The sequence below is a fragment of the Capra hircus genome, chromosome 17 (assembly GCF_001704415.2).
Source record: "Capra hircus breed San Clemente chromosome 17, ASM170441v1, whole genome shotgun sequence".
Lineage (NCBI taxonomy): Eukaryota > Metazoa > Chordata > Mammalia > Artiodactyla > Bovidae > Capra > Capra hircus.
The window spans coordinates 57,814,131-57,839,578 of NC_030824.1; the positions used below are offsets into that span (position 1 = coordinate 57,814,131).

General features: G+C 42.4%; 1 protein-coding gene across 1 annotated transcript in view; it reads right to left on the reverse strand.

Moving 5' to 3' along the window:
- Nucleotides 458-25,448, reverse strand: part of OTUD4 (OTU deubiquitinase 4) — a 42,598-nt gene continuing 17,607 nt past the window's right edge. Inside the window, exons 8-21 of the mRNA XM_018061571.1 lie at nt 24,195-24,252; nt 23,833-23,950; nt 23,672-23,736; nt 20,200-20,294; nt 19,047-19,147; nt 18,758-18,944; nt 13,486-13,648; nt 11,397-11,520; nt 11,040-11,095; nt 10,240-10,320; nt 9,232-9,370; nt 8,413-8,673; nt 7,131-7,171; nt 458-5,482 (exon numbers count right to left, since the gene is read on the reverse strand). Coding sequence (XP_017917060.1) covers nt 4,277-5,482; nt 7,131-7,171; nt 8,413-8,673; nt 9,232-9,370; nt 10,240-10,320; nt 11,040-11,095; nt 11,397-11,520; nt 13,486-13,648; nt 18,758-18,944; nt 19,047-19,147; nt 20,200-20,294; nt 23,672-23,736; nt 23,833-23,950; nt 24,195-24,252 — 2,695 coding nt within the window. The 3' untranslated portion in view covers nt 458-4,276. The remainder of the gene's footprint in view (nt 5,483-7,130; nt 7,172-8,412; nt 8,674-9,231; nt 9,371-10,239; nt 10,321-11,039; nt 11,096-11,396; nt 11,521-13,485; nt 13,649-18,757; nt 18,945-19,046; nt 19,148-20,199; nt 20,295-23,671; nt 23,737-23,832; nt 23,951-24,194; nt 24,253-25,448) is intronic.

The following is a 25,448-nucleotide window of genomic DNA, read 5'->3' on the forward strand; positions in this document are numbered from 1 at the left end:
AGAACTGCACTTAATTCAGTTAGGAGAAAAGCAGAAACTCAGGCTTAAAAGTATTTAAGTATACTGGCTACATTTTCAAATAAAACTTTCAAACTGCTTTATCTGACTTAAAAATTCATTTAATCTATAAATTATTCTCAGATATTCTATACATTCCCATTTCATTTAATGACTGCTGAGAAAGAGAACAGGACTAGCTCTCAAATCACTTGGGGCTAGGTTCAAAACTAAATTCTACCACCTACTAGTCGCATGACCCCAGCTTTATTATATATGTAATGTAAGGAAAAGAACAGTACTTACCCCCACAGATTATAAATCCCACGTGGTGTTTAATTGCACATACTATTTTCTGCATGGAAACTCTTAAGAATTCCACTTAAATTCCTCCTAAGATTTATATGCTCTATTATATATTACTGGTTAAAACCCTAGAGCCAAAGAATCACAAGTGGAATCGAGAGACAAAATTTAATATATGCACACGGTTTTATATATAATGCAGCATCACACCATGTAGGGCATTTACTCTTATTTTATACATTCAGATATGTTTGAAACACTTCTTAAGGCTACAAAACAGAACATAGAAAAATAAACAGGAATATATTCAACACTTACAAAAAGTGATATGATAAAGAATATAAAGTACTATTTTCCTTTCAACACTTCAAAAGATGTATATATACTTTTTTTTTACAAGTAACATCACAAATAATCACATCTTCACATGCTTTAAGTATTATTTGTACTCAGTGTAAGGCTATTATCATTTTTCATACATAAATTTTTTTCTAGCTCTGTAACAATGCAATTTTTTATCCATTCAAGTAAATTCAACCCCAAAGTTGCTGTTTCCCAGCATTAAGACATGCACCCACCCCTCTTGTAGGATTTTCTAAACTTTGTATTTCAGGGGAGAAAAAAACCTAAATTAGTGGGAATTCCCAGTTAGTGAGAGAGTAACTGGCTTACACTAACAGCAAAACCTTAGTTCTTTGAAACTGACATACTGGAACTGAGCCATTATTAAGATTTGAAACAACACAATAGCATTTAGACGTTAAATAGGAAGCAAAATACAGTAAACAGAAATAGTGTAGCCAAATATGCATTCTTTTCAGCTACACTAAAATGGACCTTGCTTAGTACCCATAAGTGAAAGACTAAGGTAAAATAAACGAGGCATAAATAAATATTGCTAGTTCTACGATGGCTGAATGTTTTCTAAACCAGAAATGGTTAGAAAGGAACTATATTGCACCAAGTCAATCATAAGCAAGTTTGCAGTTCACAGGCATTATTCAACCTTGGGTCACAAAGGAAACACACTGCAAGAATATAGAGTTGGCATCAAATATGATGACATATCAGTAGGGAAAACCTACACCAGCCAGGCCCCAGCAGGGTCTGAGCTTAGGTCAGCCGCGAAAACACACACACAGGATAACAGGGAACAACAGGATGAGACTGCCCAGATGCTAGCATCCTGCCGCCAAGGGGTATGTGGGACAAGAACTGAAGATCTATCTGAGAGGAAATGAAGAGAAGAAATATGCACAATACTAAAAGGAAAGGGGCTGGAATCAAGTTTAGCAAAAGCCAACAAAAATGAGAAGTGAGCTTTGGTCATGCTAAACGTTTGTTCTTCAAAATGTGTATGATCATTAAGAGAGTAAGTCATAATTTCCAACTCAAAGTACAAATGATTCTCACTTCTAAGCTTTTGCTTTTCTCTGAAACATTTTTATCTCATGTCAACATACCATATAACTCAGTTAAAATGGAGGAGGACAAAGCTTGCTTGGCCCTAGTTTGACCTCAGCATAAGGCAAACCCCTGGACTGATACGCTGAAAACAAACCTAAAGGGAAAACAAAACAGACCTTCCTGCAAAGACTGATAATTTTAAAGCCTAATAATCAGAAGTCAGAGTTCTTTCTTCTTATTCCAGAGGTCACTGACTCAAGTACCAACTGCTCCGAGTTCTCCTTCAGCAGTCTCCACCACGTCCTGGAGGGAAGTATGGGAAAACAGGAAGCAACTCGGCATTTCCTTCAGAACTATAGAGTGTTCTGTTACTCAACTGAGGTAAGACAGAGTAACAGCGAAGAAACAAAACAGTATTCTCTCCTATCCAATTTTAAAACACTTCCAGAAGAAACGGAGATCAAATCCCAGTCAAGAAAACCAAGGACACAGGAAAAGAATGAATTTTTTTTTTTTTTTGGACTCCTGAGATCAAACATACACTGCTGAACTTTTAAATCTTGTCACTATAGCTAATATAATTTTCATTAAAATGATCAGGTAAGCTAATCTTACATATAAAAGCATGAGCTGAAAGTGGAGGACCCTCTCATCTTCTCATTCCATAACAACTACTGATGGTGTCTAAGAAAATAATTCTTAAGCAGTACCTTCCCCAGTTATCTGGCTTAGGTGACAACAGAAATTCCTTTCAACAGGTTCTCTCAAGAATCTTTTTCTTTTCCACACAACAATCCCAGTCTACACTACAAATTTCTACCTAGCACCATCATCATAAAATGTTATCTTCCAAAGTGCTCTCTAAAATCCTATGTTACAAAACATCTACACACTAATCTCTACTCAAATCAGCAGTTACACAGACATCAGGTAATTAAAACAAAGAGGTAAATAACCATTACAGTACAGCAGAGATTCACTGAGCCGAGCTGGCATCCAAACATTCCCGTAGGTTAGCAGAGAACCCAGAAAACTCATCTGCTTCAGTTTGTCAAATTCAAGTGAATTGTATTTGCTTTTAAAGGAATTTGCTTAAAAAAAAAAAAAAAAAACAAAAAACAAACTACTTTTGGCTAGGTGTACTACACATGGCATGCAAAGAGAAATTACTACATTATTTGCATAGCACTCAAACTTCCTGATCAAAGGAGAACATAAAAAAGGTTAGAATTTCACATTGATATGTACAAATAAGAAATACAAGCTACAGCAATTTTTTTACACAGTAACATAGATGAATGAATGCTGTGTTAATTCAGAGAATCGAATCTCCTCAAAATGGGAACAGAGTGCAACGTGCAGAGGGAAGTTCTAAACGAATACTGCAGAGACCGGAAGGAAGCAGGATCAGAGACACGCTACCAAAGGGGCATCAAGCGACACGATGCAAAGCAAATCCGCAGTCTAGCAGCACCCTCTAGAAAAGGAACTCACAGTCACAATCATCCTTTTTTGCACAACAGTTCCAGCTGAGACAAACTGAACATGCAAGTATCAAGTGGCACACATAAACGGATGGTGCAAAAGAGAAAAACCAAACACAGGAACTCTATAGAAACCTGTCAGGCTAAAAATTTTCTAACATTTCTTCTCACAAAATACTTAAATCTGTCAGTGCATTAGTGTTAAAGTGGCATTAAAAAACGTCTGCAGTTTTAACAGATGCAGATTATTCTCAAAATGCATAGCATCGACATTTCTTTCGAGTAGGCACCATGATATTTACACCAGTGCTAAGAATTCTTGGTGGGAACAGCCATTTCATTAGATTTCCTATGATTTCTTAAACATCTATTCTTGTATGCAGTCTCAAGTTCAACAAATACTCACCAAAATTCAAAAATATACCCTATGAATATTAAAAGAACTATATACAACATTTCTAAGACACAGGTTAATAGGCTGCCTTATGTGTAATATTAAAGAGAAGACATCATTCAAGTTTGACAGATATTGAGATGAAAGGCCTTTGGGTTGGAAGCGTTTCAAAAGACAACAGTGTTTTAGGCTAAGACCTGTTTGAGCCCAGTTTATGACTAAGGCATTGCATAATAAAATATACGTTTCTATTTGGTGCGATGTTATGTTTTGGAATCTATAGTGTCTCGAATGGTGTATTTGTCACTTTAGTAAACACTACAAAGCACACATTTCCAACATCTGAAATTAAACTTATATAAGGAAAAACAGAAATCAAACACTAAATCTATAATGGTTCATATTAAGCTGTTTATAAAAAATACTTTAACAAACTTATTTCCTACTTTTTATAGGGGCAGTCACCCGATAAATAGACAGGTTTTGTACGCAGAAAAATGGCAACACCAGGAATTCACCTGCCCCCGTGAACACATATCCAAAATCTCCTGTCCAGAATGAGCATGAAGGTAAAGGGGAGGGGTGGAGAGAGCTCCAATTTGGGTTTTTATTGGTTTTTGTTGTTTTGTTTAAAGCCTTCAGAGACATCCCACCTAAGCAAGGGCTTCCGCTCTAAGCAGCAACAGCGTCAGGTGTGCTGCCCCCGATGGCCGTCCCCCATCCCCGACCTCCTCCTGTCCCCCCGGTAGGGCCGGCCGCGGGCGTTCCGGTGGTACTGGTAACCCTCGTCGCGGCTCCTGGTCGGCTGTCCCTTCCAGGACTCCTCGCCTCGCACGTGCGGGTACCCGCCGCGGCCCGAGTAGCCCCAGTCGCTCTTGTACTTCCTGCCCCCGAAAGTCTGGTTATAGAACTGCTTGGACCGACCGCTCCTCAGAATGTGAGACACCTCGTTTTCATCCTCTGAGCTCTCTTCTTTTGGTCTCTGCACCCTGCTGTCCACAGAGTTGGCCCCGCTGACCACATCAGCAGCAGTCTTGGGCTCTTTCCCTTTTTCTGGTTTTTCTTTCAGGCTTGGAATGGTCCTTTTGGGCTCAGCGGGCCCAGCTTCCCTCTCTCTGTTTGGAAGCGGAGCAGGAACACGCGCCTCGCCCTCGGCTGCAGGAGGGCCGGGAGCCGGGGCCGGCTCCACCTTCGGCGTCTGCGAGGAGCGCTCAGCCCGGCCATCTGACTTGCTCGCGCTGGCTTCAGGGGGAGCATGGGGGTCCTCGCCCCCAGCCTCGGGAAACTCCTCTGCTGCTGACACAGAAGCGCACTCTTTAGAGAGATCCAGGTTTTCCAGGGGCAGATCCAATTCTCCTTTCTCATCAGAGGGCAGAACGATATTCTGCCTCATGACTGGATTCTCGATGAATCCCTGAAAAGGGTACCCATACCAAACGTGAGGAAAGAAAGGTGGTGCGATGGGGACCGGGCCTAAGAACGGGTTCGGGCCAAAGGACGGCTGCGGGAACATGTTCTTGCCACTTAGCGACTCCTCATAGTCGGCGTGAAGGAGCTGCCCCGCATTCTCTGACTCTAGGTCCGCCTGGTAGGACAGCTGTCCGTGACTGTCAGACACCTGAGACGGAGGGATGACCAGGGGTGAAGGAAACGCGGGCGGGCCCATCTCTGCCTGTGGCATCTGGCCGTTCACGCTGCCCTCGGGCTCCATGGGGAAGTGAGCATCTGGACACGTACAGTCACTCTCGTTCTGAGCAGAAGGAGCTTCTTGGAACCACGGGTTTTGAGGATACATAGGGACAGGGACCTTTGGGTACATCCTGCAGGCTGCCAGGTAGGCCTGGTGCAGAGGGTACAGGTAAGAGTGTGGGGCCCACATAGGACAACTATATGCCTAAAAGAGACACACACACACAAAAAAAACAGTAAGATAAACTACATGGCAGAGGGTTTGCAGGGGGAGAAGTTTGAGTGGGCTCAAGGTAAGTTTCTCGCGTCTGCAAAGACCAAAGACGGGACCCCTCTGACACACAGCAGGCAGAGGAATCACCAAGTTAAGTCACTGCCAAGACTGCATTCCTTGTTCCTAGCCTGAAACCAACTCACAGCCCTGATACAGATGCTCGACCGGAGACAGTAATGAGCCTACACAGACCATCGTGATCAATAATCCCACCCTGCAGATCTAACTGCACAGAAGGAGTCTGCGGTGACAGAGATCTCAAAAACCACCAGCAGCAATCAAGCCTCCAACTTCCAACATCTCAATCACTGGCTGTTTGGGATGACCTCCACTCACGTTCTGGCCCTACCACTAACTCAGTATGTGACCCCGTTAGCCAACTAGCTACCTAGACTGGACAGGTTCTACCATTAAAAACGCTGGTACAGAAGTAGGTGATCCCCAACATTTGGACTCCATGGTTACAGGTACCCCCAGAGCAATCCAACTGCAAGGATTAAATTTAGACCTCTGCTGCTAAGTTGCTAAGTCACGCCAGTCATGTCCGACTCTGTGCGACCCCGCAGACAGCAGCCCACCAGGCTCCCGTCCCTGGGACCCTCCAGGCAAGAACACTGGAGTGGGCTGCCATTTCCTTCTCCAGTGCACGAAAGTGAAAAGTGAAAGTGAAGTCGCTCAGTCGTGTCCAACTCTTTGCGACCCCATGGACTGCAGCCTACCAGGCTCCTCCGCGTCCATGGGATTTTCCAGGCGAGAGTACTGGACTGGGTTGCCATTGCCCTCTTCAGACCTCTAGTCAAGTAAGGCTAAATAATGAAATGAAATACTCCAAATTGTTGCCCCGCAAAAGGTTCAGCCCAAACAACAAAACAAAGAAAAATTTACCAGATTACTGGCTAATCAATCAATTAGCTGTACAGCCAACATTAACTAGAGAAATATAAACTAGGCAATGAATGTAGCAGATGAAAAAATTGATCAAGTCTGTTTTTATGAACTGTCTGTAGGCCATGGTAGCACTTGATGTTCTCACCGTCCAGAACCCACAGAAACGAATCCCAATAGGAGACAACACAGCGCTGACAAGAACAGAGCTCTCCAGCTCTTTCTGAGACAAGCCACCTCCAGGCCGGTCACCTCCCGCAGGAACCTCTGCTCTGCCAGGGAGCCCTGCCTTCCACGGCTGGCTTCCTCTCAGCCTTTCAACGACTGAGTCAGGGAAGAAGAGCCCCACCCCGTTCCATAAACGCCAACAGGCAGGCTCCGACACACTCCAGAATTCGCCCAGGGCCCAAAGTGCAGACCTCTCACCTAACTCAAGAAGCACTTCCGCTAGGCTGGTTCCCAAACACACTCACAGGGTTAAATCACTGTCAATTACAAGGAAAAGCAGGCAAATGGTGGAGCCTCAATCACCACAAAAAACAAACTGTAAGGCATTAAAAATGCTAGTTCTGAAAATAATAAGACTAAGTAAGCCTTAGGTTATTGACCAACAGGTTAGAATTAGTAATTTAAAACAGTATTTAAAAAAAAGGTATTAACTTAAAATAACTTTAAAATAATAAAATGTAAATACCTTTACACCAAGATTGAAGAAGAATCGAAGAATGTTCTTATCTGAAAATAAGCAACATCAACACTAAAATTATACATTCACAAAAAACTTTTTCTCATTATCCTCAAATGATACATAGTTCTAAGGACAATTTTGCCTACTTGAACTGTTTTCTCTCACCTGTAATACAAAACATGGATTAAAAATTATAACCAAAACCAGGCTCCATTACTATAGGGTGATTCCGGGTTCAACACACTTTTTCTACTCTAACATGCAAGTCCCAACATGGCTTAAACTGAGATTTTTCGTGTCCGACTCTCTGCGACCCCATGGACTGTAGCCTATCAGGCTCCTCCATCCATGGGATTTTCTAGGCAAGAGTGCTGGAGTGGATTGCCATTTCCTTCTCCAGGGGAATCTTCCTGAGCCAGGAATCGAACCCGGGTCTCCCGCATTGAAGGCAGACACTTTGCCGTCTGAGCCACCAGGGAAGCCCTGACTAAAAGCAAATCTGTACAAAGAAAACCCACATGTTCACTGCATTTTTTTTTTTCAACTTCTCTGTGGGGTTTAAAACATCATGAAATAAAAATGTTGGGGGATAAGAGTAAAAATCAACATAAAACTCATCAACTAGATTAGTAGCATAAGAGTAGCTCGGGTATTCATTTAACATTAGCCAGTTACCCACAGACTCAAACATCAAACCGCTAATAAAATTATCTACAACTATCCAGGTAAAGAGCAGTCACTGCATTACTCTTTCAGTTTTGCTGATAGGAAAGTTCACAAACACAAACTAAAATCTCTTTAGAAAACAGGACAAATTTAAAAGGAATTCCTTTAAAATATACATACATATACATATATACATGATTGCACGCAGCACTATAATGACAGCTATTATGTGTTATACTCGTTTCTTATAATCGTTTCATGGACATGAGAAGAGTAGTTCCAAACACCAAACCACTGATATGAAAAACAGTAATGTTTAGTTGTCTGGTTAGTAACACTATTAAGACTTAATTCAAAATACATTCAGGCTTTTTGCAAACATGATGGGGGATGCTGCAGTTACTAGACGTATAAAAACATATCCCATCATAGAGAAGCTGAAACAAGAGTGGGTGATAGACAGACAGCCGCACCTCTGCTGTCCTCCCCAAGCAAGTCTTCCCCAAGCAAGTCCTCCAGCTTACTCAGCAACCTGACCTCTGCCCTCTACCTACAGTTCTCACTGAACTCACAGCAGTATTTCGTAAATAAAGTTAACCTGAACTTGGGAGGAGGCACTCACCTTTAGGCAGGTCCTCCCCTGTGTGACACAGTGAGTAAGGTGGTGCGATGGCTCGATCTCCCTTTTCGTTACAAGGAAACCCAGGATACAGTGGGTCCTGGTAAAGGCTCAATGTCTGAGGCAAAGGCATCAAGGGCTGGTTCACGGCCTGTATTGACACAGGAACTGGAGAGGGTGTCAAATGAGCTTGGGACACAGCAGAATCAGGTCCAGTAGTCAGAGTCTGTGTCACTGACAAGACAGGAATTTGGGCAGGGACACCTACAAAAGAAAGGGAAAGGAATCAAAAGCTATGAAGAGGTAAAAGATAATTCTCCTTTGCAAATAAAAGGTAACATTAGGCTAAAAGGAAAGGAATGCTGTATCATTACACAGCTGGGAAAACAGCATGCGCTTAAGCAATCTAAAGAAGTACTTATGTCAACCAAGCACCCTCCCGGCCATGCAGGAGGAAATGAGGCCAAAAAACCAGCTCTGAGCCAGTAACAGCTCTTACAGACACATGTAAGACACACAGCCTGTGTCTCGTGGGGCCATGAAGAGCTGAGGGGGTTGGAGCGGACTGAAAACAACACTGCCAGCGCCGGGCAACGAGAGCTCACAGGCCTCGCTCCCGAGACCGTTGAGGGCGGTTCTTCAATGAGCACCACGTGAACCCAGCCCTCCACCACGGGAAACAGAGCAGTATGGAGGATCACAGAAAGTTCTGAGGCTCCATGCACCTGATCCTGCTCTGAGGTCAAGCTCACACTCAAGAATGTCAAGACTTGGAGGACTTTTGCTGCTTGGTTCCATCAACTTTTAAAATTTTTATCTAACCTGTTGGTCCAAACGTTGTAGGTTCGCTCGGCCAGGCGGGCACAGTGGCTGGTAAGGAAGGCACCGCAGGAGTTAGATGTACCTCTGGAGAAACTAGAAGGGGAGCTGGATTTGACAGAGACACATGTTCTGCTGGCTTCTTCAAGAAGAAGGGGTGCAAAAAGACAAGAGTTCATTGTGCTTAACACTAATTCATCCACCGAATGCATCATGAGTTGCCTGCCTCTTACACAGCTGCAGTTTCTACATAAATGGTCTTTCTTCTGGTCTTCGAAATGAAAGAAAAATTACAGGAGCTAAAAGTTCCATACTAACAAATTTGATCCAGTGATTGCCCACCAAAAGTCACAGAACTCTCCAGTGGGGTTAAAAACAAACTATAAAGCAACTTGAACCAAATGCTTTAAGGCAAAGAAGCAAAGTCATGGAAATCACCCTGAAATTCAGGAGTCTAGAACAGCTCCTCACACAAAAAGCAAACATAAAATCATACATTTTCTACCCAACACAAAGGATGTTAACTGAAAGACAAAGGATAAGAACTTTCTCTACTCCTGTATTAGACCAAGAACCAAAACAATCTGTTAGAACTCAGGTTCTTCCATCGTTAAATCTGTAAGCTGGCAGTACTGCCCTTTAGACATATGTCCTTTCTAATCTCTTCAATCATTACATTCCTTCCCTTCTATGAAATGATTGGTAAGCATACAGAGATGTCTCTTTAAGTTCTGAAAGAAAACAAATTTCCCTTCAAGAATCTTATTTTCAAGCCAGCTCATCACAAAGGCAACATCATGTACCAGATAAAAACTTATTCAAATTCAATTCAGAAGAATGGTTTCTATGTCCAGGAAACATTCCATTGAGACCATTCCAGACTAACCAAGAACAGAATTAGAGAAAAATCGTAATTGCATTCCAAATTATGATCTATTAATAAGTTCTCTCATTTCCTATTATTTTCTGTTTTTAAATAGCATTCAGTGTCAAATGCAACAATGTACTTACTTGCTCTGTAGGAGGTGGGCACTCTAATTTCTTTGATTTTGATGGTGATGAAATTCTTGCACACTTATCATTGCTAATATTCTTTGGAAGCAAAAAAAAAAAAAAAAAAAAACCACGGGGGAGGGTTATGTTCTATTTCAAACACCCATATTCTGGGATAACTGTGCTACCTTTATAGCTCACCTATCTGCACCTGACTGAATCCTCTAACAACTGAATATTTTTTTCAATTGTATCTGGTCTTCAACAGGTAGGTAATTTTGCCTGCATGTCTTTATCACATCAAATTATATGGCAGTTTTTACCGGGAGCATGGTTCCAAAACAGCATTTTTCCCTTAAAAATCTGTAACACTATGGAGTAATGGAAAGTAAAGGTCATCATAATATACCCTAGAAGAAATGGTTATAATTTGTGAGTGCATCAATTTTCCTCAAGCACTGTAACTTTCTCCCAAATTTTTTTTCTGCTTTTCTACTTCCATAATACTTTGTTGCAGCTTCCCTGATGGCTCTAGTAGAAAATCTGCTTGTTGATGTCGAACCCAGGGGGTTCCACCCCTGGGTTTGGAAGATCCCCCAGAGAAGGAAACGGCAACCCACTCCAGTATTCTTGCCTGGGAAATCCCATAGACGGAGGAGCCTGGTGGGCTACAGTCCATGGGGTCACAAAAGAGCTAGACACGACTTAGTGACTAAACACCGCTTGTTATAAAATGATGAAATCATCTCCATCTTTTTCTGCACTACCACAGTGTTAAGGGAGAAGAAAAAGACGTAATCAGTATTTAGAACATTTACCTCCAGTGTGCCTGGCTCAGGTTTTTTATCCAAGGAAATATGTCCATGGACAGAGTCTATAACAGATCAAGATTAAAAAAAGACAGCATCAGCCACTAGTCAGGTGTGAAGACAGAACAACAAAGCATGAAGGCAGAGAAAGCTGGAAATTCCATGTTAACCATGATCAGTCAGTGAATAATTGTTTTCACAATTACACACCATGCTTTACTTAGCCTGAGTCAAGGCTTCTCTGCAACAGTGAGATGTGACAGTACATTGCTCAATCATTAAAAAGTGAGCGTTCTTTTCCCCATGCCTGACTTTAGGCCAGAAACAGATCTCCAGCATCTGCTTTCAAATGATGAAATAACATACCTTTATCTTTCCGTTCTTCAGTGTCCATTCTCCGCCTGCTTCCTTTTCGATCGCTTCCATGGGATGATTTTCTCTGGACGCCTGGGTTGCTACTCTGAGAAGCTGACTGGCTGACTGATGAACTCTTAAACAAAACCCAACACTTTGTGTTAAAAGATTTACTCACAAGTATATGAACAGAAGTCTTTTAATTAATCTTACTGTTCACACATCTGACTAAAAATCTCAACATACATCACCTTGTATCTATAAACTTCCCAGATTACAAAAAAAAAAATACAATCTAGGGTTCCTATTAAATACTCTACAGTAACTGGCTTATTAATAAGCCAAAGGATGAGGCAGTCAGATGCTTGGCCTGGTAGTTAAGACTTCATATGCCCACATTTCAAAAAGCCACTGTGACCAAACCTGTACTATGCAACTTGTATTTCCAGTCTCTGGACGAAGAATAGCACCCTTCACACCAACCTTCCAAAGCAGCCACTGCAGAGCCACAGTCCTTTGGGGAAGTGGGGGAGGCCCCAAGGGCAAGGGGCAGATACAGTCACTAGGACTCTTCCCACTAAAATACCGCTGACTGTCAGCAAATCCCTCCAAGCCCCGCATGAGCTCCAGCTTCTATCTGGTGAAGCACAGGGGCTGGAATAAGTCTGGCTTTTCAGCTCGATTACCACTGAAGGCCTCTGCTCTCCTGGATCTGTGAGGAAACGCTACACACAGCTGAGAAGAGATCTCAGCCACGGTGGCAGGTGTTTTCTAGAAGACAAACCTGAGTCACTATCAAGTCCAAGACAGGATCAAAAAAGCCTGTTTAAACACAGTGAGTATGAAAACCTCATTTTAACAGTCAAAACATTTCAGCCATCTATTCCCACATTATAGTAGTTCTCACCATTCACTAACTGAAAAAAAGACAAAAAGCTGTGAGTAGAAGCTTAGAAGATCAGTAGTTTTGTATTATCTAAATATTATGGGAAAATAACATATCACAGAGATAAACTACACTCAGAATAGAGACCATGCCTGATTCACATATGAATTTGGGCACGTCTTCCAATGATTCCTAAACGCCAATCCCTGTGCCAGCCTGAACTATACTACTCCAGGTGAGCTGGTTTCAGCTCAGCCTCTCCACCTCTTTAAGAATTCCACAGAGGCCAGAAAACAATGCGTGGAGATTTAATGTTTTATACTGATGTAAATGTGCATACCAACATATACTATACTTACACACATATACATACATATATATACTGTAAGGTAGCTTCTGCAACATTCCATTTTGCTTGCTTATTCCACTGTTAAGAAAGTGTTCCAGCCACAGCTCAGGTGCCTCACAGGTGCTCACAGCTGCGTCACAAGTCATTTAGTGCCACTCACCATTACGCCAGACCACAGGCTCAGGGAGCCCAGTGCCCCCACACTCAAGCTGCTACCCTGCCCCTGTGTGCCAATGACCTTCCTCACACAGCATTACTGTTTCCCCTTCTGACTCAAAAGAATTAAGACTTCTTAATTCTCAAAAGAATTAAGACACTTATAGGCAGAGAACATTTGTCTCTTGTCTCATCAAGAAGTCACAGCTCAGCATCTGACACAGGAAGCAAGGGCGAAGCCACAGGGCTGCACCCACCACCATCTCTAGCACTGACCGCTCCGAATCACAGCGCTCATTTGTATGTACCAGGTTTTTCTTAATAGGTCCTGGATATGTTTAATAAGGAACACTGAGAAGAATGTCCCAATTTTACAGAAGTATCCTGTTAACTAAATCGTACACCTCCACTGCTTAGGGTAAGTCACTGGCTTTGGCTAGCAAAAACAAACAAGCTTCAGTTCAAAACAAAATACTCAACTTGAAGTTAGATAAACAATCAACTCGCCTCAACTCTGCCACCAACTAGAAATGTCTTTAGACCTCATTTGCTTCATGAAGATGAAAAGGAGGGGCAGCTACGTCATCCCCAAGGTAACCTTCAGTGTAAAAATGATTCATCTCCCATTAGAAACTATGGTTGAGTACAAAAACTGGATTAAGGAGAGACTTCTGAAGGGTAACTTTTCCAATTCCTTTTTATATACATACAGAAAGGGCTGGGAAAGCCTGTTCATCTCTGTTCTGAATCTCATAGAGTAAGCGAGACTCTTCTATGGCTTGCTTCTCTCTGCGCTCTTCTGGAGAGAGGCCGAAATAGTTAGGTTCTCGAGTCGTGGCATCAAAATCCTCAGCTCTCTCACGATCAGGTTTTCTGTCAAATAAGACATTCTTGAATGAAAAAAAGACAATGTACTGTGTACCTAAAATAATCTAAAATAACATTTTTAGCAATACAAATATTTGCTACCTTAGCTACACTGTCACATTACAGAACTTTTAGCTGCCCGAGTAATAAATGCTTAGCAAAAGGAAGCACCTCAATTCTTAGGGTTTCAGAGTCAAGAAGACAAACTCACAATGCAGGAAAAGAAAAATATAACTCGCTTCCAAACGATACATATGATCAGATTTTTCTTCTCATTGCAGCGTAAATATAAGCATTGTATCTTTTCTTTAGGCCATATTCAATATTTTCATAAGACTTCTCTTTCAAAGGAAAGGGAAAGTTACTAGTTTAGGCCTCAAAAGCATTCTAATTTTCTGTTCTAAGTAAAGGACAATGTTAAAAGAAACACCAGGACCACCTTCCTGCTTTTTAATGACACTATCAAGAGAAGATGAAAGCTGGGGGGGGGGGGGGGGATGCACAAGGTGAGATACTAATTGCACTGCTATCATTGCAACATAACTTTGGTCAGAGGAGACAAGAGTTCATGAATAGAGTCGAGCAGCCCATAACGTGACCCTAACATTTCACTATTACAGGCAATATGAGTACTGCTTCCTCCATGTCTGACGGTTTCACAACAGTGGGAAATGACAATCCAAAGCCTAAAAGAAAACGTGTGAAGAGATACCATCTCCCTCAAAAGACTGGGAAGGACACAGCTGACAGCATCTGATCCTTCTCCTCTGAAGGAAAGAACGGCCATGTCCTGCCCTCAGTCCCACTTAAAACCACAGCCTAACTCCAATGGGGCCGATGTCAACCCCAGAGCCTTAGGGGAAGACAAGAGGGGAGCATCTTAGACCGCTCCTTCTCAAACCCCTGTGGTGAAAGGCTCCGAAGACGACTCAGCAACAGCCAGGAATCTCTGCACAATCAACCACTGTGCACGCCTCCTCACCCGAAGGCGCCAGCCCACTCCACCCATCAGCCACAGAGCACCAAACCCGCCCTGCCTGGGCCGAGCTGGAGGGGCCTATCCAGCCTGGCAAGCCGATCACTCTCAGCACCAGCGTACTGAAAGCCCACAACACAATCCCGCTGGTTTCTGTTATACTCTGTTTTCTTCTCAAAAGGAAGAGATAATATCAATAAGAAATTTTAAAAGAGTGAGAGGTCACAAGGTCTCATGTCCAACATCACTGATCTTTTATTCTATAATGAGTATTCCAAATTACTGTGTTAAATATTAGAAATAAAGTCAAGATGAATTCTAATGAACATTAAATCGAGTATTTAGCTATAAAATTCTAAATTTTGACCATAATTTTTTAAAATCTTACTCTATCTGCAGTCTCTAAATTTAATACATTAGCAAAATTCATTCTCACACCTACATCCATGAAGGCTTACTCACTGCAAATACAAGTGGGTTCCTACACCATCAATCCCAATGTCAAAAATTCTCCCAAGTTTCACATCTATGCACTATCCACTGCCTTCTGCCATCAAGTGTTTTTATATACCAAGTAACACATGCCTAAGATAAACAAGAAAAGGGCAACATCTGTAGGATCACGCAAATTCCTATCAGACTGGACGAACCACTAGAAAACACACTGGGTAAAAATTCAGTTTGTGGTAAGCAAAAGTGCATTTAAGCCAGCCATTCGGGAGTCTCTATTTACTCCTCTTAGGCATTCTGCCTCTAGTGAGGAAGCCTTCAGATGCTGGTGGAGTCTGGTCAGTGTCCACATGTCAGACTTAGGCCACAACTAGGCGATTAAGGGCATCAGTTTCATCTCTGGGGGGAGGTAACCCACCACAGGCCGCTATTGCCCCTTCCCAGCATCCCTGGATATGCCAAGAATGCAAGGCCCTGATTACTCTGTAATCAGGTCATTTCTCAGGGCTGTGTATGTACTGACCACCCTTGAGACATGAGGTAATCCTCTCTTATGATTGATTTTTAATCATTTGCTCGCATTAGAATTTCTGGACAATCAGATTATGAATACATACATACTTTTTACACATGCTCAAATATCCCTGCCCTTAGGATACACAAGAATCTGTTAACACTGCCTCTTCAGAAAGAGAAGGAGAAGACTCTTAAGAGTCCCTGCTGCTGTGGCTAAGTCGCTTCAGTCATGTCCGACTCTGTGCGACTCCACAGACAGCAGTCCACCAGGCTCCCCCGTCCCTGGGACCCTCCAGGCAAGAACACTGGAGTGGGTTGCCATTGCCTTCTCCAATGTATGGAAGTGAAAAGCGAAAGTGAAGTCGCTCAGTCGTGTCTGACTCTTTGCAACCCCATGGACTGCAGCCCACCAGGCTCCTCCGTCCATGGGATTCTCCAGGCAAGAGTAATGGAGTGGGTTGCCCCTGCCTTCTCCTTAAGAGTCCCTAGGACAGCAAGAAGATCAAACCAGTCCATCCTAAAGGAAATCAACCCTGAATATTCACTGAAGGACTGATGTTGAAGCTGAAACTCCAATACTCTGGCCAGCTGATTCGAAGAACTGACTCACTAAAAAAGACCCTGATGCTGGGAGAGAGGGAGGACAGGGGGAGCAGGGGACAACAGACGATGAAATGGCTGGACGGCATCACTGGCTCAATGGACATGAGTTTGAGCAAATTCTGGGAGATGGTGAAGGACAGGGGGGCCTTGTGTCTCGGTCCATGAGGTCCCAAAGAGTTGGACACAACTTAGTGACTGAACAACAGCAACCGCAGAAGGAAGCTAGACAGTTTGAATGAACAGGGATGGCAAGGAGAATTATCACAACAAATTTTTGAGTGTTCTGGATTTTGAACGATATCAATTTTCTATCCTAAACAGTTTGTTCAAGTAAAAAGAAAAATGTAATGGATGTGAGGTACTGGTGTGAGTTATGAATTGGAACTGTGTCTCCCAAAAAGCTTATGCTCAAGTCCTGCCCCTTGGGGTCTGTGCACGCGACCTTATAAACAGGGTCTCTGCAAGCAAGCGCAATCACATCGAAAAGAAGTCACCATGCAGGAGGGCAGGCCCGAAACCCACTGTAAGCGGCTCCTCGCTGGAAGGGACACCCAGGGAGAACGTGCGATGCTGGCGGCAGAGCCTTACGCCCACAAGCCAAGGAGCGCCCAGGGCTGGGGACCACACCAAAAGCAGGAGGCGCCTCCAACAGACCCTCCCCTAGAACCTTCAGAGGGCAGGGCCCCACCACACCTGACTTCAGACTTCCAGCCCCCACAACTGTGACTCACTTCTGTTGTTTTAAGCCTGTGTGGGGTAGCAGAATGCCACAGCCCCAGGAAACCACACAGTACTGGCATCATGCCAGCCTAAGAACCCACAACTCTGTCCTAGAGACGGTACATGAACCACCTTCAATGACGACGTGTTAAGGACTTTCCCAAGAAAAGGGGAATGCCCAAAAGCCAAAAGTAAAGAAGCTGAAGACCAGAGCTTGGCAAGCACATGAGCCAGTGCTACAGCGGTTCAGGTAACTGGGGAAGCCGACATTGGATGGGGAAGGTATCAGCCACAAGCACCCACAGGAGACACGGACAAGGCTGCAGGACAAGGGTGGCCTCCGCTGCAGACACACTCTCAAACAAAGCCCCTCTGAAGAACAGGAGCTACTCTACAGCTCCATAAGCCACTCGGAGGAAAAGCAGATTAGGGAAAACTCGAAATCAACAACACAGGAAGCCATGACCCGGAAGTGTTTTCAGAAGCACATGCCTCTGCACATTCGGTCAGAATGCTGATCGTGATCACAACAACCTGTTCAGCATCAGACACGTGACCGCAACCGGTCATAACTTACCAGAACAAAGCACGCTGGCCGTTTTGGCTGATTTAAGTTCATATATAAAAGAAAACTAACCTTACCCTGCAGGGAACTAGCAGTGCGAGCTGGAATTCAATGTTTAACACATTACAGACTACCAGAAAACTATGTGGTGCCAGGAGATCTGCCTTGGCTAAGATCTAAATCACTGAAAAAGTTATTCAAAAGTAAAGATGTCTAATTTCTAATCCAATCCTGAGAATATAAATACTATGTTATTTAAAAAGAAAAAACTTAACGTGATACAGTATTATTAACTATACTACAGATTTTGTTCAAATTTCACAAAATTTTCTGCTAGTGTCCATTATTTGCCTTCATACTTTACTCAAGATTCCACACTGTGTTTAGCTGCACAGAGCAGCTTCAGCTGCATGCAAAAAATTCTGATAAATTCATTTTTTTCTCTTACAAATATTTTCTAATTTTCCTTCTTTTAGCTTCTTAGACACACCCATCATTTCAAAGCGGACATTTAAGTTTCCGAATACATGGGGTTTTAAAAGTATCATTGAAATTAATTTCTCATTTTGATATTAATTTTTCATTTAAAATGCTTTCTTCTCTGCAATCACCCTCTGTGTCTTTTAGCTTTACTGAGGCTTTCAATGGCTAAGTCAAAGATCTCTCTTAGTAAATGTCACATTGCACTTGAAAGTATGTGGTGCTGTTCAGTCACTAAGTCGTGTCCAACTTTGCAACCCCATCAACTGCAGCACACCAGGCTTCCCTGTTCTTCACGGTCTCCCAGAGCTTGCCCAAATTCACGTCCATTGTGTCAATGATGCTTTCCAACCATGTCATTCTCTGAAAATATGTGGGTTATTTTCAAACATCTTTTGATATTGATTTACAATAGAATTCCACCGTGATAAGAGAACAGACTCTGTATGATTTCAATACCTTTAGACCATGAAATTTCTGCACCTCACTGTATGTCCCTAGGTATGTTCCAGCGTCTCCTGGTTTATAATCTATGGTAACTCGAACACAATTTGTATCCTGCTGTTGTATGAAAAATGAAAAAATCAAAATGTCTTAAACTATAAAATCACTTTGATTTGTGTGATGAGAGTAATGAAGAACTGAAATCCTCACATTATTTATCAACAATACTCTTACTATTAAATATTAAGGCTTTAGACAAGTATATGAACAAAAAATTGAAACTTTCTAAATGCATGGAACATAGCAAAGAAGAAATGCTGGCTCTCTTGACTTCCAGCTCTCTTGCATTCAGGAAGGTTACCTTACGATCTGTGAGGGTGTTCTGCTGAGACTTTTGTGCTCACTGGAGGTTTTCTGGGCCTGCGGTGCAGCAGAGTGGCTGGAGGACACGTGCTGTCTCGCTCCTGAAGGGTGCTGCAGGCGAGGAGGTAGGGCTGACGGGGCTTTCACTGGCTTGCTGGAGTTCTTTGGGCCTCTGTAATCCACGTCTGTGACACGAAGCCAAAAGTCCTTTGTAACCCTCCGCCTACTGTCAACAACTCCAAGTGCCATCCCCTCCCCCAAAGGAGGCTAGCTTGCTGAGCTCCTACCAGAATGGAAGCTCTGTCCCGAAGGGGGCTTCTTCATCTTCTTCCCTGACAGTGTGCTCCAGCTTTCTGAGGGAGGCGGCCTGAGGCTCTTCGGTGAGTATCTTTAAAAAGAAGAGAGAGACTTGAAGTAACTAAAGTGCTCCACTGAGACTGTGCACTGAAGTATTCTACATAAATCTTTTATGTTCAATTTACCTGAGAATTTCCGGTCTTAGTTCTTATAGTAAAAACACCCTATCAAGTACAAAGCATTCAGCAATCCACATGTAATTATAATCAAGTGACTAAGGTCAAAGACATATTTTCTAACCTAAAAGAACAGAAGATTGAGAGGTCTTAATCACAGTCTAAGCAAAAGATTAGGTAAGGAAGGAAAGAACACTATTCTGTGAGGTGTGATGGCAGCACTGTGGCTAAGGGTGGGGAATGGAGAAGCCTTTACTGTGTTAGAGAGGCACACAGACGCACAGCATCTATGAGAAATGGCGTGACTTTACTTTGAATGGGATTTACTTTCAAATATTCCAATTCTGCTCCTTTCTTCTGCTTTAAGGGGTTAGGGAGAAGAGATTAGAAAAGACGGCAAACCTGCTGTTAGCTATGAAGCTAGGGTAACAGTTATCTTGGGGTTCACTTGACAACCCTCCTCAGTTGTGTATGTCTGAAGTTCGCCATGGTAAAGTCTAGGTGGAGCTTACTACCTTTCCCTCAAATAAAGGCTGCAGCAGCTGAAACAAAAGTTGCTCTAAAGTAACACTGTATCGTGGCAAGAATTTCACTCCACCAGATAATCATTTACTGAAAACTACATGCAAGGCAGCAATGAATGAAATCAGAAATGAATACTGCCCCTGTCCTCCAAAGCTTCAGTTACAATAGGTTAATTTTCTAAACTGCCTTAGTGAAGAATGGCACATTTTAAACAGTAAGCAATGAAATAAGTATCTTTTATTTAAAGTACCTTAACACATAAACACTAAATTTGAACTCAAACTATTTTTCTAAGAGATCTAAAAAAGTATATTTCTGTATACACCGGCAACACATTTAACTGAATTCGCAAATACACAGGGACGTTTAGAAATGCTCGTGATTACATCAGGCTAAGTGGAAGAGAAAGTGAATTAACACCTTAGCTGCGAACAGTACGTACTTCTTTCCAAGCTCTGCAACCAAAACTGGCCCATTCTCAGAGTGAACCCCTTGAAAGTCTGCATTAGAAAATTTTCCATTGTGATCCAACCTAACCTGTTGAACAAATTCGCAAAGAAAAATCAGTCACCTGATTTGTTTTTAAACTGCCATTTCATTTTCAACTCAAGCGTCGACGAACATACATAGTTAAAAACAAAACTAAGTTCAAAAGAGTACACCATAATGCCTCTGATCTCCCAGACCTGTGTATCTCGTTCCAAAATACTTTCCTTTGCTTACTTTTCTATGTTTTTTCTAAACTGTCAAGGTTCTGAAGGCAGGGCTGTGGCACCATACACACACCAGGATTCCAGGTCCCGCTTTTCTACTCAGCAGCAATACGACCTCAGGCAAGTAACTTATCTGGTGCTTCACTGCGCTCGTATGCAAGACGGGGCTAATTATAGTGTCTGCATCACAGGCACCACAGAGGCGCAATGAGGCACACAGGATGCATATAAAGGACACCAGCCTGCACACAGCGACCGCTCAACAAAGGCGAGCACCTGCTATGAAAATTATATTATCTTCTCACTTTTCCAGTATTTCAAATGTTGTAATATGTAAATGTGACCTTTTTGCTCCCTAAAAATAGATGCATCGTCTCCTCTCTAAAATACAGTTGGTTATTACACAATGGCACACCAGGACAGGAGAGTCAGCCTTTTACTTTCCTTCTGGCAGAGGGCGCCCCCAACCCCGCTCTAGCAGCCGGATGGACACAGCCTTGCTCAAAGCCATCTCCCGTTATCGGTACCACTAGCCCTCAGCATCCACAGGGGGACTTGGTCCAGAACTCAAGAACACCAGAACTCCTGGATGGGTACTGAGATGGCACAGTACGGTCACCCTCCCCAGCCAGAGGTGGAGGGTCAGCAGCCGCCCATTCCAAGCCCTCAAGCTGACATTTCATTCTTTGGTCACAGCAGGACACTGCTTCCCTCTCCTCAAGAGCTGAACAATAAAAAAGATTTTCTGAAGCTAATTTTTATTTAAAACTGAAACTACATTTACATGCTTACTCAGATATGCAGATGATACCACCCTTATGGCAGAAAGTGAAGAAGAACTGAAAAGAACTAAAACTTGATGAAAGTGAAAGAGAGTGAAAAAGTTGGCTTAAAGCTCAACATTCAGAAAACTACGGTCATGGCATCTGGTCCCATCACTTCATGGGAAACAGTTGGGGAAACAGTGACAGATTTTATTTTGAGGGGCTCCAAAATCACTGCAATGGTGACTGCAGCCATGAAATTATAGACGCTTACTTCCTTGGAAGGAAAGTTACGACCAACCTAGAAGCATATTCAAAAGCAGAGACATTACTTTCTCAACAAAGGTCCTTCTAGTCAAGGCTATGGTTTTTCCAGCAGTCATGTATGGATGTGAGAGTTGGACTGTGAAGAAAAGCTGAGCGCTGAAGAATTGATGCTTTCGAACTGTGGTGTTGGAGAAGACTCTTGAGAGTCCCTTGGACTGCAAGGAGATCCAACCAGTCCATCCTAAAGGAAATTAGCCCTGGGTATTCATTGGAAGGACTGATGTTGAAGCTGAAACTCCAATACTTTGGCCACCTGATGAGAAGAGATGACTCATCTGAAAAGACCCTGATGCTGGGAAAGATTGAGGGCAGGAAGAGAAGGGGATTACAGAGGATAAGATGTTGGATGCATCACCAACTCAATGGACATGGGTTTGGGTGAACTCTGGGAGTTACTGATGGACAGGGAGACCTGGCGTGCCGTGATTCACGGGGTCGCAAAGAGTCAGTGACTGAACTGAGTAAATAAAAGGCACCTTTGAGTCTGAGACTCTGGTGGCTCAGATGGTAAAGAGTCCACCTGCCAATTCAGGAGACCTGGGTTTGATCCCTGGGTCAGAAAGATCCCCTGGAGGAGGAAATGGCAACCCACTCCAGTATTATTGCCTGGGGAATCCCATGGATAGAGGAGCCTGGCGGGCTACAGTCAGTCCATGGGGTTTCAAAGAGTCAGACATAACTAAATGACTAACACTTTCACTTTCGCACTTTCCATAATAAAATTTCAATTAAATTTTATCCAAGTGAAATAGTCAAGTAGTAGAAAAGGAAAATACTCTAAAAAATAAAAAAATTAAAACAAGTACCTGCTTTACCTTCTGCTTTACCAAGAACTGAAAGCTCAAATGAAATATGCTCAGTTTAAAATAATGAATAAAACAATTTTAGCGAGAGTATAAACTAAGTACTTTCTCTTTTCTACTGAGGAGGGTGGGGAGGGCGGGCCCTCTTCTCTTTTGTTCTCTGCCAAGTTCCCCAAATCACTATAGTAAAAGATTCCCAGATTCGGTTCTGTGCTTAGAGCACATTTCTGACAACCTTAAAAGAATCACATCCTCTTCCTCTACTTTCAAAACACCCTCGAATCAGAACACTGCTCAAAGTTCTTAAGGTAAAGTCTGTCACTGATACCCAGAAACAATCCTGGTCCCCCAGATACTTTTCACAAACCACTTTAACATGAAGGAATGACTATTTCCTCCACAAGTCAAGAAGAAATGTCTGTCAACGGCGATTTCAAAATAGTTAAAAGGTAACACTTTTTATGAGCACCATTCTTGATGACAATTATCTTCCAAATAACAATATTTTTGGTGTATGGGGTTTTTTTTTGTTTTAGAGTCATATTTTTTCACAGAAGTTTCTCCAGTCTTGGCATTAGTAACACTTTGGACCAGATGATTCCTTGCTGTGTGTGTGTTGGGGGTGGGGGGGTGGGGAAGAGGTGGGTGTTCTATGCATTCTAGGATGTCTGGCACCATGCCTGGCCTCTACCCACTAGGTATCAGTAGTACCTTCCCAGATGTAATGACCAAAAATGTCTGCAGACATTGCTAGAGGGGAGGCAGGGGTGCAATATCACTCCATGTAAGAAACGCTGACATAACTCAACTTTCCCCTTTAACAGTCAGCTGCAGTAAGCCCAGAGCAGCAGCTTATTCAAAGTAAAAGGCAAAACTTCTCTAACTGTTCCCTTTCTTTTTCTCAATCCAACAAAAGAACTACGTGTTGTATCAAAATTTTCCAGGATGACTTTCATAAACCAAACTGACCTGCAGTGTCAAGTCTGAATCAATGTCAGCACATTATCTGCCAGCTATGAAGAAAATGTCTAAAAATCTAAAAGGTTACTGCTACGTCTTTGAAGCAAGTACTATCAAAGACTGAACTGCTTTAAAGATCATGGGAAGGGTCGCACAGTTTTAGATATACATGATTTTGGTAACATATTCAAAAGCTAAATATTTTTAACTATTAAAATGTATACATGATAAAATATATTCTGAAATCTCAAATTAACAACACATCCAAACTTGAGCTGTTTTTTAGTTCCTATTAGAATAAGGAAGATTTCAAGTAAAATCTTTTCTTCCTCTGCATAATCACTTACCTGGCATTTATCTCCAACTTCATACTGTAAGCCAGCAGCAATGGAATAATCATGTTTTTGTTGAGCTGTAAAGAATATCAGCATAATATCAAGTTGATGTAATCATTTTCAAGGGCCTCAAAGTAAATTTCTGGAAAATACAGATTTTTTTTTTAACTCACCTTGTTTAGACTTCAGCCAAATTTCATATTCCACATTTCTGTAGACTGCTGGACTGAGCGACTTAAGAACCTTTCTAGACAAAGGGAGGCTAGGAGAGTTTCCACTGCTTTTCGGATGCTAAGTAAACAAAGTCAAGAAGCCCAATCAACAAAGAAATGCTTTTAAAACATGTTTGAGATACGTATAAGAGAAAAATCAAAAGAATAAAGCTTTAAAAATTAGGAAGTCACCAAAAACATGTTTTACGAGATGATCCTGACTCTATTGAAAATGTACCAGAAAAGAGAAAAAAAATTAAGGCTATAAACTTGTATGCTTTCTTATATTGAAGAGATAGTTAAAAACCATTAAATAAAAATACCTGATCACTTGACAAAGTTTTAAATCCATTCACATCATTAATAGTGGTAGGTTTACTCCTGCAAAGGAAGAAATACAGGTATCATTAGGAGTATAAAAATGTTCACACACATTTCACTTACTCTAACCTCACAGAAAAATCTCAGAGTTATAGTCCACGAAGTCGAAACTATATTCCAAGGAGCTCAAGCAAACGGAAATGTGCACATGTGTATGTAAGCACATACAGAGTGTACATGTGCATATGTGTATATGCATATAAGGCAAAGTTTTTTTTCCTTTAAGTTTACCAGTTTATTGCTACCAACCCATCTCCTCCACTCTCCTCACGTATGCGTGCTCAGCCATACAACCCCCAGGACTGCAGCCTGCCAGATTCCTCTGCCCCTAGACTTTTCCAGGCAGGAATACTGCCTGGGTTGCCATTTCCTTCTCCAGTCAAAGATTTTTATCAGTAATTCGTACTGACTTACTCAACAAGAAGACAGGAACAGAAATAAACTGTAAAATGTGGGATGATAGAGTAACTGAGTTTATAAAAACACTTAATGTAAAAACTTCCTTTCAAAAATGTATCAATAGATACGTGTATATGTATGTGTGTGCACTCAGTCGTGTCCGACTCTCTGTGATCCCAGGGACTGTAGCCCGCCAGACTACTCTCTGTCCATGGGATTTTTCAGGCAAGAATACAGGAGTGGGTTGCCATTCCCTTCTCCAGAGGGATCTTTCAGACCCGGGGATCGAACCTGCGTCTCTTGTGTCTCCTGCATTGGCAGGTGGGTTCTTTACCTGCTGAGCCACCAGGAAAGTCCATCAATAGATGAGGCTCCATTAAACAAAATACTCCACTACAAGATACACAATCCGGTGAAGTAGATACAAGCTAAATAAGTTATCAGTCGTCATTAACGCTGGTAAGTGCTTTGGGGGAAGAAAGGTAGAAAAACCACAGTGTTGAGGCCCCGCTCAAATAATAAAAAATGGGATAAAGAATGGTGTCTTTTTGAATAAAGAATTAAAGGTGACGAGAGAGCAAACCATAGGCTGTTTAGTACTGCAAGCAGACGGGAAGCAAGTGCAAAGAGCCTGGGGCAGCCAAGAGGCTGGTGAGGCTGTGCAGAGCGACGGCACACGACTGGGTGAGAAGGTGAGAAGCCACCTGGATTCTTCTGTCATGTAATTCCTCCTTCTTCATATATCAATCTCTAGTCTTTAGGAGTCACACCCCTAAATGCAGCAATATTTAAGAGAC